The following is a 15,978-nucleotide window of genomic DNA, read 5'->3' as shown; positions in this document are numbered from 1 at the left end:
GATCACATGCAACAGTAACTGTATTGGCAATTAAACAAATACAAACAAAAATCCATCAGTGATAACTTCATTGGCCAACCAAAATGTACTATAAGTAGAGCAGTGGAGGATAGCGGATCTTGGAGATATCTCATCCACAGGGTCATCATGAAGCAAGGTCACCTCAAAGGCAATTAACAACTACAAAGTCGTTATGAGGATTGTCGTTTGCTTACAATGGATTTTAAAGAGAGCAGAATGAGGTCTCTAATCCCCTTGCTCTTACTTGGCCCCTCTGTTTAAAGTATATCCTACTAAACAGAGTATGTTTGTATTCTTATTTACAAATGGGGGGAATCTGGGATATCCTGCTGGGATGTAATTGTCCAGAAACAATGCAATCTGTAGATTGAAAACCCAGACAGGATAAGAACATTGGCCATTGAATAGCTCCTCTGATGCTTTTGTTGATTTAGATCAAAATTAGAGAATGCCATTGTTCAGCTTGGATATCTCTGTCAACCAGTGCCATATACCAGGAAAAGCATTGCTTCAGGAGCACCAGGTTCAAATTCTACTCACTTGCTGAATATTAAGGAGGGATAGAAAATTAGAAAATATTTGAAAAATGGTCAGAAACATATTCCTCAAGAGTGGAAAACCATGACAAGGTGAAACCTGGACTGATGAGAATCTTCACAATTTGGGAAATATTGTGTCCAGAATTCACACATGGTATTTTTGCATAGAAAACAGTATTTCTGTGCAGGAAGAAACAATTTCATCCAGCAAATATTTTCTGTATATTGTTCTGCATAGAAATGTTATTTTCTTTGCAGGAAATGCTATTTCCTATGCAGAAAATATTGGTTCAAAAAAGTGCAAACTTTGCATAGAATGAACTGCAAATGGTCTTTGAAAATTGCAAAAATTGAAAAAGTGTTGAAAAGCTCACAATGGGAATGCAATTGCTAAAATTACTCACTGCTTGCTTTAAGAATGAGATCAGTAAAGAACTAGGCCCATAGTCTCCCAACTCTATGTACTATTTTAATAGCATAAAAAGAACTAAGTCATACTACCACTTACCATAAAGAGTGAAATTATTAACTGTGGAATAAAACAAAGGCCTGTTACAGACTGCCAAAATAAAGCTGCTTCGGGTCTCTTTGGAGGTATGCTATATAAATGATGCATGGGTCCTAAGAGTCTGGAGGTCGCACCAAAGCCACACTGCATTCCTAAGCACCGGAGTGCAGCTTTTGGTGCAGCTTCCGGATTCCTAGGATGCATGCATCATTTAAATAGCATACCTCCAAAGAGACCCGAAGCAGCTTTATTTTGGCAGTCTGTAACAGGCCAAAGTTTTGAAATAGAGTGAAAATGCAAAATTGCATACAAACATATATAGCTGAGGACACACATACTAGAATATATGCATGTTTTAGTGCGTTTTTAAATATAAAAAAATAAAAAACAAGAAAGTGATGCACTAATGGGAAGGACTTGATGGAAAGTTGGGAAAAAGAGAAACTGAAATGGACAGATTTATCCACCATTTCAAGTCAGTGGTGACATAAGGAGAGTGTGTGGGGTTCATACTGCACCAGGTGATACTCTAAGCCCCCCCCCCCCCCCCTGAGAAGCAGGGTAATACCACTGCTCCTCAAACACCTACTGTTTGGCAGAAATGGGCTGTGGCATTCCTCAGCTTCCCTTTAAAATGTTTTAAGAGATGGTGGTAGTGGAAGTGACACCATGAGTTACTGCACTGGTTGACATCAACCCTAGGGATGCCACTACTACAAGTGGGGGTACCATTGAATCCAGGCTGCCATATTTTCAGTTCTACGTTTTTTCTTTCAACAGAGATAGATCATGTGGCATATTTTCCTGGGGAGTCAAAGCTGGATTTGCCTCCTGCTGGCTGATTCAATGCATGTTTGCACAGTTTCTAATTCAGAGGTGGGATTTACGCATCCCTCCAACCATTGTTAGATCGCAAATGCTAGCATTCATCACTATTTGGTAAAGCTGGTTTAGACTGCTTGAAGTCATAAGCCAAAAATATCTGGAGCTCTGATTCCCACCCCTATTCTAAATAAAGAATGTCTAATAACAGGTAGGGCTAATGCCTGGCTCCAACATTAAGCCTCGCTACAGGTGAGGCAGCAACTTGAGAAGGATGATTTGCAGTATTGTGACAGTACAATCAATTGTTAATTAAACATATATACTCTTAGTTTAGAAACAAACAAAACCCAAACAGCTGAAAACAAATTCCTGGTAGGTAGAAAGCTTGGATAGAAAATATCTCCCTGACCCCAACTGCCTCTCTTTTTTGTATTTTTTTAAATGAGGGAAACCTTCAAAACTGTGATCCCATTGACCAAGGGATGGCTATTGCTTAGTTGCACTCCTTAGTGGTATAGTCTATTGCTTAGTTGCACTCTTTAGTGGTATAGTCTAACAGCTAACAGCTTGTTCTCTTTCTTTCTTCTCAATGGTCTTGTCTGCATGGGCTATGGTATTTTGGGGGTGGTTGCCTCGATCTCCCCTCCTTATCTGGCCCACCATTCTGATGCCATGCAGTTGTTCATATGTATGTCCTGCTTAACTGCCCAGCATATCTGGTGCTGCCATAGGTTGCTTTGCTCAGAGGTGAGAATAGGACGCCTAGGGACATATTACATATCAATGGCAGGTTCTGGATCTTCCTGGAAAATCCAGAACAAAAGATATTTTTAAAAAACCAGTATTGAGGGTGTTATACCCTAGTTCTGATGCTGAACGTGCCAGATACCATATGGTCTGTTTGCATCAGAACTGAGGTTTGAGCCATGCATCGTTCAGACTCCTCATGGAGATGACACAAGGAGATTGGTTTATTTGGCCCATCCAGACAAGGACTATGGAGAATACATTGTTCTTAATCAATTCACAGGAGATCGGAGCCTTCGTATGAACTCTGCAAGATAGATGAATCTACCTTTTTTAAGGGATGAAAACAGTAACTAGAAGCTTCAGAAATGACACATCATTTGTGCACAGTGGCTAGGCTCCAATGTGACGCTCCCTATGCCACATTTTGGCATACCTTTCTCTCTCCCCTTACTCCCTTTTAATATATATGCTTCTTACTTGTTTCACTTCTTTTACACACACACACACACACAGAGAGAGAGAGAGACACTGGTGGCAGTGGGGATCCTTTTTGGCCTACAAAGCTCCAGCATGCTAGTATCCAAAATAAGAAACTTTCCTAAACTCTGCACCATCTTGGCTTTTGTGTGTGCTTTGAGTGGAAACCTAAAAAAAAAAAAAAAAAAAAAAAAAAAAAAAAAAAAAGGGGGGGGTGAAACCTTTCCCTAATTCCTTCTATATACACACATAGAGAAATAAAAAGCGGGAAGGCTTAAGATTATTAAACTATTCCAAGAGAGAGATTCCTGATGCAAAGCCACAGAAGGAAAAGTGCAAGGTGCAGGGAGTGGAGCTGATTTCCCTGCCTGCCTCCTCTGCTTGAAGCTCAGCAGGTTGAAGGCGAGTGTGACGGAAGCCAGGACACACCCAGTCCTTTCAGGCAGTAAAATGATCCCTTTTCTGCCCCCCAGCTCTTTCTAGCGGATAAAAGGAGAGGAAGTGCCAGACCACAGCCTCAGAGGAATCTTCTCTCTTTCTCTCCACTCAGAACCTTCCTGGCTATTTTTTTTGTAAAGTAAAAAAAATTCCACTCCCTCCATCTGTAACTTTTTGACTATCCCTGCTTTGTTCCTCAATTAGCCATGTCACAGTTTGGTTACAGCTCCCGTTCAGCAGCTGGGCCTGGTGGGTTCTCCCAGGTCCGAGTCAGCACTGTCTCTTCATCTCGTGGAGTCGGAGGGGGCAGCAGTTTCAGGAAGCCAGGAGGCTTTGGCAGCTCCAGCCTTTACAACCTGGGCTCAAGCAACAAGAGGATTGCCCTAGGTGGTGGCGGAGGCAGCTCCTTCAGTGTCCGGTCTTCCTATGGATTTGGCGGAGGCCTTGGCAGTGCCTATGGTGGAGGGCTTGGTGGTGGGCTTCCATCGCCAGGGATTCAAGAGGTCACCATCAATCAGAGCCTCTTGTCTCCTCTCAACCTGGAAATTGACCCTACCATCCAGAAGGTGCGCAAGGAGGAGAAGGAGCAGATCAAGACCCTCAACAACAAATTTGCATCCTTCATTGACAAGGTAAGATGCACCACTTATTAACATGCTTAAAGTCAACAGGAGACCACTTCTTGACATCCTTAAAGTCAACAAAGTCCCCCCTCAAACTCACACTGGACTGAAATTGCTCTGCAGTCAGAGAGAGCCAGTAACCCTTCCAGATCTTTCTCAGAATGTTTTATATGAGTCAGCAAACAAAACTTTCCTTCTCCAGTTCCTCCACCTCAGAGTTAGAACACAACAGCCCAGGTGAGCTGGCCATATCCTGGTGGTTTTCCTGATCATCTGCCTCATGAATAGAGGAATTTTGTTAGCATTTGCAGCTGTAGTACTTTTCAAAGTGCAAGAACAGTTTGTAAAAGATGCAACATCTTCCAGATCTGGAAATGGAATCTGTATTCTTTCACATTGTCAACATGGTTGGCCAGCACACCAGAGGGGAAAAAGTTTTGTGTGAGAGTGTGAATGTTTATGCAAAACAACACAGAATTACAGTAAGGCATAGCTTCTGAGTCCACTTCTCTAAAAACAGAGGGTCAAGGGAACAGATTCTGTAATATTCATATTTTTGTTTGACCCATTATCTGGGCAAGGTTGCCTGTTTTAAAATCAATTAACTTTAGTTGCATTTTCTTTCACATATTAGTCACTCAGTTAATACAGCATCATTACTGTGCACAATATCTTGCAAGCTAAAATAGTACAGGTTCACACCCTAAGGGGATATAATTTGTTAAACCTGCTTCCATCCCTTGAGTCACCTCTTTATGTGTTTCAGGTTACAATCCTATACAAATTTACTGCCATATGCATTTATAATCTCATCAATGTACATTTATATAGGACTATAGCCTCAGATTACAGTCCTATATGCAATTATTCCCAGATAAGCATACATATAATCTTAGAGACATATACTTGGGAATAACCATGCCCTGTTAATCTGTAGAAATAATGCAGTTTGATACCAATTTAACTGCCATGGCACCACCCTACAGAATCCTGGGGAACCAACACTCTTTGGCAGAGAAGGTTTAAGACCTTGTAAAACTACAAATCCCAGCTTTCCACAGAATGGAGCTACAACACTTAAAGTGGTGTCAAAGTGCTTTATTTCTACAATGTAGATGCACGCTCAGATGAACTTACCTTGAAATAACCATACCTTGTTAACTCAGTGGGACATACTTCTGAGTAGACATGCTGAGGATTGTGTTGTCAAATACACACACATTTGTCCTCTTTGTTCTGTAGTATCTCACAAGCATCCATTTCCATGATTTGGTGTAATTGGGTTTATCTGTTCTTTACCTAAAGGGGAGCTGTGGTAAGTTTTATAATTAATCCAAAATGACCTCTATAGGCAACTGGATTCAATATATGTTCTGTGACATATTACACATATTACAAAGAATATGTAGCATGATCCATTCACATGCCCACCCATCCACATCTAGTGTGATCACCAGGCTATTGTTTCAGACAATGAAAGATCTCTCTCTGTGAGGGAATATCCTTTGTCAGTGAGGAAGTAATCTAGGTGATCTATGTTGGGTCATTATCCTTCAGCCTAACTCAGCTCTTAAGGCAGTTAATGGAGGGTGGGGGAGACTGTCAAACCGAATGTAAACCACCTTGAGCTGTGAGGATATTACTTGAGTGAAATCTCAATCAGTATCATAGATCAAAAAATCTTGCAAATCATAGGCCTCAATTTGAAGTTGAGGCTGTTCATAACTAGCTCTGCTTCTTGGACACAGCTGGACAAAGTTACTTTTGGAGACTACAACTCCAGCACTTTCCTAAGCATGCATGGCTAGTGGCCACGGGGGCTGGGGGATTCTGGACAGTCTAGTCCAAAAGAAGTAGCATTCCCAGGCTCTGCTCTGGATCTTAAATATTTGACAAGTGAAAGTCTTTTGAAAAATGGGGTGTTTTTTGTTTTTTGCATACCTTCTGTATCTAGAAGTTTCTAGTTTTGGCCTCCCTCTGCCCCTGCAGTTGGTCTCCCTTCCTCCCACACCCTCAGCTGGCCAACATTCCTCAGATGGTTTTAGTATCATACATCTACTACCATATTTGGGAACTGAGGGCCATGTAGACTTCTAATTTTCTCTTGCTTTTGTGGCAATTTGAGTCCTTGCAAGAAGAATGGAAGGCTTTCTGAAATTTCACCTGTGGGCATTTTCCAGGTCCGGTTCCTTGAGCAGCAAAATAAGATGCTGGAGACCAAGTGGAGTCTCCTGCAGGAGCACAAGACCACACGGAGCAACTTGGTGCCCCTCTTTGAGGGCTATATCAGCAACCTGAGGAGGCAGCTCGACAGCCTGCTGAATGACAAGGGACGCCTTGAGGGAGAGTTGAAGAACATGCAGGATCTTGTTGAGGATTTCAAGAACAAGTAATGTATCTTTATAACGGTTTTTTGCTGTGACTGAGAGGTTCATACAGCATCTTCATGGTGCATTTCAGGTTCTCCTTTAAAAGAATTGTACTCAAATCAGAGACATTAAGGCTGCAGCCCTGTGAGTTTTTCTTTGAGAGTCAACCCCCATTGGTTTGAGCGAGGCTGACTCCCAAACAAGTGTGCTAAGGGGCAGCAGAGACCTATAAACACGTACAATGTTTTTGCATACACAAACATAAAGCTCTTCATGAAATTTTCAGGAAAAGTCCATCAAATGTGAAAAATCATCAAAGATTCATCTAGCCTCTCATAATCTCATCCAGTAGGGAGAATTTATATGTATGTGTGTGTGTGTGTGTGTGTGTGTGTGTGTGTGTGTGTGTGTGTGTGTATATATATATATATATATATATATATATATATATATATATATATAAAATTCATTCTTGCATGCAAAAACAAAATAAGTGGAGACCAATATCCTTGCTGGGATTCACCCTTAGATTATTTGCATCAGTGTGAGGTTTAATGCCACTTCCACATGGAGGAGATACATTAGCAAGGTCAGAGAGGAACTCCATTGAAGTTCCAGAGGATGGTGGATTTAAAAATCACACATGCCATTATAAACTTGTTTTTAGGGTGGTTTCTGCTGGGTGATTTTCAAAGGCCTAGTACATCTTCATAATGTCTGAAGATGTCTTTGTTGTTCTCCTACCTGCTCCCATGAACATCCAAAGTCTGTCTTCATGAATGGCAGGGAGAATCCAACATGAGTGCTGTTGCAACAGCTTGCACACAGGATTGAGACAGTTTCAACCACTGGATAATTCTCGCTGCATTGCTTCCATTCTAATCCCTGGTCTTTCTCTTCAACTAGTTTCCAAACTGCAGATAGTTAGCCACACAGATTTTCAGGAATCATTCACTATCATGCAGTGGGTGGGCCACTTTTATTCAATATTTTTGTAAGTGACCTTAGGAAAGGTAGTAGGGCTGTGCTGATATAAAAGTGTTGCAGCACCAGATTAAGAGAAGAATTTAGGGTGCATCAATACTATAAAAATCATGCAATGTGACACACTTTAGGTGTTCTAGCTCCATTTTATATAATATTGGGATTTGTAGTTTAACAAGGCCTTTAGCCATCTCTGCTAAAGAGTGCTGGGTGCTTCTCAAAACTACATTTCCCAGGAATCTGTAGTATGATGCCATGGCAGTTAAAGTGGTGTCAAACTGCATTATTTCTACAGTGTAGAGAGTAAAATGTCAAGAATTTAGACAAGAAGAAATACTGTTAATGGATTAAAACATTACACCATGAATGATGTAGGTTTGACAACTGTCATTGTGATCACCTGAAATATCAGAGGAGGGGAAAGCCCTTGGATTGTGGGTTGAAAATAAGCTGATTTCTGAGGTTCTCCAATATGATTTCAACACGAGTGAGGTAAATGCCACTCTTGGATGCATTGAGTTAAATATTTTGTGTTAGGTAGCCATGAACAAGTGGCTAGTGAACCTTATCTAGCATACCATGCCTCAAGGTAGAATCAGAAAAGTTGAATTCTGCCTGGAAAGAATACTAACTAAAACAGGGCTCTCAGACATTGGTCCTCCAGGTATTTTGGATTTACAGAAACCATTTTGCCCATTAGTGAGGGATTCTGGAACTGAAATCCAAAACCTATGGGTGACAAAAGTATGATAACCACTGAACTAAATGGTTGTTGAAAGAAAGGTTAGAAAATTATGACCTGTTGATCCTAGGAGAACTTTCTAAGGGGAAATGGCAATATTCTACAACCACTATACATATTAAAGGGAGGGACCTATTTAGATTTTTTTTTAAAAAAAGAACAAAGATAAAATCACCCCCCAAAGGGGTTCAAATGATTTAGACATTTATAGGTATAGAACTGTTAGAATTGTGTAGCATTTTAGCTGTATGGGACATGAGACATTTAAGACTTCAGCCTGTGTCTTCTAAATATCAAGCCTGAGGGCAGCTTCAGTCTTGCCAAAATAGTATATGGGTGTGACACAGCCAGCTTTGAACTGTACCATTCAGATTGCAGATTGCAAGTTCCTCCCCACTCCTACACACAGCTCTTTGCACATTGAAAGTAGCCATGCTGGGGAAAGGACTAGATGAAAATTATCTCCTTCCCCCTTGAAAATGATTCAAGGTTCAAGCAGTCCTGATAGTGAAGGAGGCATATCTTCTGGACTCCCACAGACTCAATTCACCCACCTGAAAGCAGCAATGAGACTGGCAGGGATGCTTTTGGTACCCTACAACAAACTCCTGCAGGCTTCTCACCTTTTGAGAGTGGCTAGACCAGAACAACTTAGGCCTTTGGGTGCTGCAGTCCACCAGCCATTGGCATGAAGTTGACTGGAGCCTTTCTCTTTCATAGCATCCTGATCTACTTCTGAGGCACCCTTGGCTTGGTGGCTCTTATCCTAGGAGTGCCCTAATGACGCCACTGCATTTTTTGCTCTTGGTGCTATGTGTGTGTTGTGAGGTTGGGGTGGGCAAGATTCCTTTCCTCACAGCCCAAAAGCCCTTGGTTCAGCTGTATAAGTCTTCTAGGACATATTGTGGTCTGGATTGGGGAGATGTAAAAATCAGAAGAACATAAGACGGAGTTGATCTGGTCTGAAGGTCCAGGCAATCCAGCCTTCTGTTTCTGCAGTTGCCAATCAGCTGCCCCTGTGAGAAGTCCCTAAGTGGAATGTAAGTGTAACTGCACTTTCCATCTCATGCTCCCTAGCAAGTAGAATTGAGAGAGACATCTGCCTTGTCTGTGAGGCATTGTATCGAAAGGATTTGTTTTACAGATAAAACATGGGGATGGGCTACATGACTCCTTTGACTCATTCAGTTTTAAATTATTTCAGGGAGTTCTAGGCAGCAAACCTTGGTCACATACATACACACACCCAAAGTAGATTCAGCTGACCCAAATTCATATCTGTGGCTGAGTGTGGATTTTGAACTAAGCTCCCCCAGGTCAAGCCGCATGCTCTGCCAACTGATTAGAAATTGGAAACATTCCTATTTTGATTCAAAATTCCCAGAATCCTCCAGCCAGCATGACCAGCAGCAGTTGTCATTCTGAGAGCAGTTGTTTAAAAGAAGAAATTTTCCTTCTCAGCTCCTATTCCCACGTCAACAATTCTATAGAACTTGAGCAGCCCTGCCATTTCATATATGGTGTCATATAATGCCGTTGGAAATCACGATTTTATTTTATACCTGTATGCCATTTTTATGCATGCACTCAAAAAGCAAAATCTACACACGCACATCCCTACCATTCCGATTAGTTTTTTTGTGCAATTGGTTTGAAAAATTGTATTCATTGAGTGAAAGGTCATTATTGCTCTCTCTGCTCTCTCTTTCTCTTGGCAAAAGACTGATAAGGGTTGGGCAGGGGAGGGGGGAGAATTTAAACACTGTATCCATCCACAACAAGGCATTAAACAAAGAACCTGCCTGTTGTTATGAAAAAGCACTCTATGGAGACAAGAGGAGCAAAGGTTGGCCGTTGCTTTGGATTAAGAGTTCCCTCTGGCTCCTAGGGAGAGTCCAACAAGGGCCAGCTCCTCACCTGTTCTCCCCCACCCACATCCATAATTGTTTTTTAAAAAAATACCAGTTGGCTAGCTGGCTCAGACAGGAATGGAAAGCAAACAGCCCAGATAAACCTCCAGGGTGTGTCCCTATAGAGGAGAAAAGTCAATAACTAGTAATCCTTCTCCAGGTGCAGCCACGGTATTATAGCTTGGAGTTGGACGGGGAAAACGTTGGGAAAGGTTTAGCTGGAGTTCCTGCATTATTAATCATTTTAGTAAAAGAGCCACTGCCTTCGAATGAAAGAGTCTTTTCATATGTGACAAAAAAGGTGCCTCTCTGCGGCATCTTTGAACTGCTCCATCTTTCCTCTCAGAGAAACCAGGGAATTAATTGTGTGTGAGTTAAGAGAGCCAGTGTGGCATAGTGGTTTGAACATTCGGCTATGACTCTGGAAATCAGGGTTCAATTTCCTGCTCAGTCATTCCTTGAGTGACCTTGGGCAAGTCACACTCTCTCAGCCCCCCAAAACATGCTAGGTTCACCTTAGGATCACTATAAGTTGGAAATGACTTGAAGGCACACAACAACAACAATAAGATTGTAAAGATGCCTCTTCCCCCCCACCAATTTTTTTTATAAGGCAGTTCTGTCATTGAGTAGAGAAAGGAAAACTGCTTCAGCTGGCAAAGATGGAGGAAAGGCAACAGTGGAACTGCTTCCTTCCCCTCCGCTTTTTCTTCTGAATTTCTTGTCCTCTTGGATGTCAGAGCTGCATTTGAAACACACCCTGTTGCCCATCCCTTAAACTGGCCTGGTGCCCTGAGGTGTTTGGGAGGACATTACCCCATGGCTAGTATTTCAAATACCAGTCTGGTCAGTTTCTGGATGGCTAACTTTAGGGACAGGGAGGGCATGTGTCTTTTGCCTTCAGCTACAAAATGTCTTCAGGCAGTCCCGCACTCTGTAATTCTCAAGAATTTTTAGTGTGGGAGTATGAGGTGGGCCATGTGAGTTAACATTTCTAGCATGGATTTGTCAGTTTGGGCTGCTGCCACAGTGCAGATCTAAAGCAGTTTGACACCACCTTAACCATCATGACTCATTGCTATGGATTTCTGGGATTTTAATTTTGTCTGAATATTTAACCTTCTCTGTCAGAGAGTTTTGGAGCACCACCAAAATACAACTCCCCAAACTCCATAGTATTGAGACACGACAGTGTCAAAGCCATGTTAAACTGCTTTATTTCTGCAATACGCCAGCAGCCTTTGAGAGACCTTTACAATTTTTCACATCATGTAGAAGTGCTATTGCTATGGCAGACAATTCAGAAAAGAAAAGAAAAGATATGTACCTTTCAACCGGGGCAGGGTCTGTGAATGCTGATTTAAAACAAAGGTGATGTAAGAATTAAGTGTGAATGCAACCTTGTTTATGTTGCCTCACCATCGAGTTGGTGTGGGTAGAGGGCTGGGAGGTGGGACAGGATATCAAAATCATAGTTGTGGTCAAATGGTCAGTTTGGAAGACCTCAGAACAATACAGCAGGTCCTTGAGTTCTTCAGATGTGCTCTTTGGCCATGAATTTATTTTGTGGCCCTGGAAACACCTCTTTTCCCCAACTCTGGTCCTCCATCTGAAAGTCTCCACACTGATATGGAATACTGTTATTCAGGAGATTTCCAAAGTGGATTATAATCTCTATGATGGTCTTTGCCCCATGCTTCTTGAAGAGATCAGCCATTGCCAGGGTGACCACTAGTCAAAAAAGAGGAAATGCAGTGACAACCCCACCCATCAACAAGAGGACAAGAATAAAAAGGGCATAGTTTTTCATATAATTTTCATTTGCCACAATTTTAAAATTATTGTAATTTTAAAACAATTGCAAATGTTAAGATAATTGTTGCAATTTAACAAACAGTAGGGATGGCTGTGATCAAATGAGCTGTATACTTACTCATATAGTCTGGGAGACAGTTCACTGACTGGCTCATGTTCACTTAGGAAGTCTCATGGTTGAGTGGAGATTTGAACCTAGGTCTCCTGGGTTTTAGCCTGTGATACAGAGTATACCTATGCATTAGATGTTTAGAATGTTGTTGTTAACTGTGTTTGAGTCAACCTTGACTCATGGTGATCCTTTGGGCGAAATATCTCCAGAACCCTATCCTCTCTTGCTCTGCTTAGGTCCTGTAGATTCAGGCCCACGGCCTCTCAGATTGCATCTATCCTTCTGGCATGTGGCCTTCCTCTCTTGCTATTACCTTCTACCTTTCCTAGCATTATTGCCTTTTCTAATCAATCATGCCTTCTTGTGATTTGTCCAAAGTGTGAAACCCTCAATTTGGTCATCTTGGCTTCCAAGAAGAGTTCAGGCTTGATCTCCCCATCTTCACTTACAAATGTTTTTTTTTTTCTGAATCTGCACGCAGTGTGTGTGTGTGTGTGTGTGTGTGAGAGAGAGAGAGAGAGAGAGAAACCATTTCACTGTTCTTTAACCAGTTTGTGCAAGTGATTAAACATGATTCCAGTTTTAATTAATTAGGATTCTTTTCTATCATGCAAATAGTGCTGTTAAGCTAACAACTATAAGGTGCTTTGGAGCACTGTCTTTCAGTTAATGGCATCTCTACCTTTGGTGACAGCTGGTTTGGAGGGTTGCTGGTTGCAGGAGTACATGGCTGTTCTGCCCCATCGTGCTAATTGCACCCCTCCCTGGCCACTTGACCTCCTCCCTTGGTTGCCCCCTCCCCATTGGCTACCCAGTTTCCCCTCTCTCCTTGCCTCCACTCCCCAGTCACTGTGTCAGCCCCTCATCTGGCCACCTGCCCAGGCCTGCTACTCCATCCCAGGGCTTCCTCTCCAGGGAGAAAAGCCCATGATAGAATAGTTAGGAAAGGTGAGCACTTGCCCCTCATGCACTGAAGGGAAGGATGGCTTGACTGGGTGTCACCCCTCCTCTGGGGTGTCACCTAGTGTGGTCCGCACCCCCTGCACACCTCCAGAGACAGCACTGCTCTCAATCTAGCCTGCGGTGAAGAGTTGTTTAGAGGCTAAAATAGAATAACACCATACTGGCCACACTGTAGGATGAACAACAGATGTATGAACAACATATTTTTTCCTGTAATCTGTGTTAGCTAGGGATAGATGTGACTTTATTTTCAAATTGGTTTTGACCTTGATTTATCCAGTCCAGAAAACATGAATATGAAATATAGTAAAACTGACAGATTTCTCCACCATTAAAGATTGGGTGAAAATTTCATTTCAGAGAGAGCTTGCATAACTGACTGATTTGCTCACTGTTGTGCTGTCTTAATGCCCTAGGGTCTAGAATAGGTGTAGTAGTAGTGTTAGTAACTCATCTTGATGTTGCTACAACTAGTAATAGTTGTGGTGGTAGCAGTAGTAGTAACAGCAGTCATAACTGATGTTACTACGACGGCAATTTGTAAAACAAATCAGAAGTACTATCATAAATGACTTCTTTACAGTGACCACAAATGAAATAAGGGCAAAGTCCAATAACAGAATCTGTGTCAATGACAGTCATAGAGTAACCCAGGCTTTCAGGGTGTGGCACTGCTCACAGAGGAAACACAGCCTTTTGCACACCTTTTTCTTCCTTCTTTCCCTCCCTCCCTCCCTCTTCTTTTTTCTTTGCAAACTTGCTTATTAAAGGCTGAGAGAAAAGCAAGAACAGCCCAACAAACAGGGTCTGGGCACTACTCAAACAAGAGGAAAAGATTATTCTGTATTTCACCTTTCTGGTTTATGCAACTGTATTGGTAAATATTGAAACTGAGCTCCATTGCTGCCCCTGTGCCTTTATACCTAGGATTGTTGCTTAACCAGTTAACCATAGTAAGAATTAAGACCCAGTGGCTGGCAGGGAGGGGGGCAGGAGGAGGAGGAAGGGAGAACAGTTTCCTCTTTTTCTCTGCAACAGTATCACATTCTTGTCTCTCTCCTATCCATGAACATCAGATCGGACCCTCATATTCTTCTAAGCGCCTGGGAATCAGAATTGCTGGGTATGGCAGTATTATTTCTGCAACTATTTTTACTTAAAAAAAGAAAGAATAAAAGAAAGAAAGAGAAAGTTTTATGCATGCCCAGGGAACCAGTGAATCTCATTTCCATGAAAGCAGAGGGTTCCCCCCTCCAACATATCACTTACTGCTGTACCCCCCTACAAAGAGCAGGTCATCTTGCTAGTCTACTTGATCTTGGTTATTGGAACTCTTTCCCAATTCTGCAATACTAATCTTAACTGTGAAAAACAGTTTGTAACAAAACAATGTCCTCTACCATCATCCTGCTCCCCCAGAATACACAATACCTGTTTGGAAATGGTTACTGCATTTAGGATGCTCATCTGCAACTATGAAATTCTACTCCTGAAAATGAAGCAAGTATCTGCTGCATTCCTGTTTGGCAAGATTGCTTAACATGAGCAAGCAAAGAGATTTATAATGCAGCAAACAAGGATCTACATGTGATGACCTTTGCTGCCAGCATCAGCCAATACCAGCAGGTAGCTCAGACTCCCCGCCAAGTTACTCTATTCCTCTAACATAGTAGGGGCTGTCAGTAGGCATGTCTACACTGGCCAGAATATCATGGGCTGTTCCTGGAGTATTCTGACTCGAAGGCTGCTCTGATCTTCCCCTTACCATTAACTCTGCACTCTAGAGTGATGTTGGGCAGCTGTGTACACATACATCAGGTGGTGGCACCAGCACTGGTGCAAGTGACTCCCTCTGAGGACAAAATGAGATGCCCAATGTTGATCACAATATTGATGCTGTCTGCCTTATCATAACCTCAGAAGCAGTGAACCATGGCAGCAGTGATGGGCATGACACCAGGATGCAGGTGTAAAAAGCCACTTTGCATTGCTTTAGAATGCTCCAGGTTTTCCTGGAAAATCCAGAGCAAAAAGTAAGTTTTTTTTAAAATTCCAATTTAAAAGGAATGAGGTTGATTCAGTATGGAACTGGCCTTCCATCATGAAGATAGTCTGCACTCGAATTGAGGCTTTGACCCTATATCATGAAGACAGGGTACCATGAGGATTGAGGGGGGAAGGGATGTTTCAAATGGTCTGTGTAATGCCCAGTGTCTAAAATTATCTAACTTTTGGGAGTTTGTGTTGCAATCTGATGCATCAGCCAGTCACATTAGGGTATTTTGATTCTTTTCTTGATTTGGATGAACTTATTTTATTTTGTAACTTAGACTTTCTATCTGTGCCTAGAGGACAAGATGGTTCTTCATGTAAGAGATATCATTTTGTTTTAGAATTTCCTTACTTAGAATAAGGCCATTTCTTTGAAAGACCTCTCTTTCATTCCTTTTTGCATGCCTTATCTTGGCCCAGTTCTTCCCTACAGTTGGCAAAGGAAGTGCCAGTGGAATTCCCAGCAATGTCCTGGTGCATTGCTAAAGTGGAAGAGTTAATCATCAGGTGGTGGCAGTGGTTCTTCAGATAAAAGGTGGCCTCAAGGAGTCCCATCCAGTTGAGGCAGGAGAAGGAAGGGGGACCTAGAGAATACTCACACAAATCATTTTTAGCTAGTAGTGCAGTGAAAAGATTGTCTGGAGATTATGGGAGATGTAGATGAACACATCTGGAGGGTGTCAGGTTGAGGAACACTGCTATACACATTTATCTGGAAGAAGTTCCCCTTCAATTCAGTGGGATATAATTCTGTATATGCTTGTATTGTTAGCTTTTGAAAGGCTATAGCTGCAGTTTAGATATTTTTTTATCTCCCAAGTCTTAAGAAGATAAGATAAAGAATTATTTT

At 41.9% G+C, this 15,978-nt stretch overlaps 1 protein-coding gene across 1 annotated transcript in view; it reads left to right on the top strand.

The window, feature by feature from the left end:
- The first annotated feature begins 3,591 nt into the window (after window positions 1-3,591).
- The window catches only part of LOC149322621 (keratin, type II cytoskeletal cochleal-like), a 28,974-nt gene continuing 16,587 nt past the window's right edge, over window positions 3,592-15,978 (top strand). Inside the window, exons 1-2 of the mRNA XM_089480466.1 lie at window positions 3,592-4,190; window positions 6,362-6,570. Of these exons, the coding sequence (XP_089336592.1) occupies window positions 3,765-4,190; window positions 6,362-6,570 (635 nt within the window). The 5' untranslated portion in view covers window positions 3,592-3,764. The remainder of the gene's footprint in view (window positions 4,191-6,361; window positions 6,571-15,978) is intronic.

This window comes from Sceloporus occidentalis, unplaced genomic scaffold (genome assembly GCF_023333645.1).
Source record: "Sceloporus occidentalis isolate IW3139 unplaced genomic scaffold, rSceOcc1.0.p SCAF_1, whole genome shotgun sequence".
NCBI lineage: Eukaryota > Metazoa > Chordata > Lepidosauria > Squamata > Phrynosomatidae > Sceloporus > Sceloporus occidentalis.
This window is presented reverse-complemented; position numbering and strand designations above follow the sequence as displayed.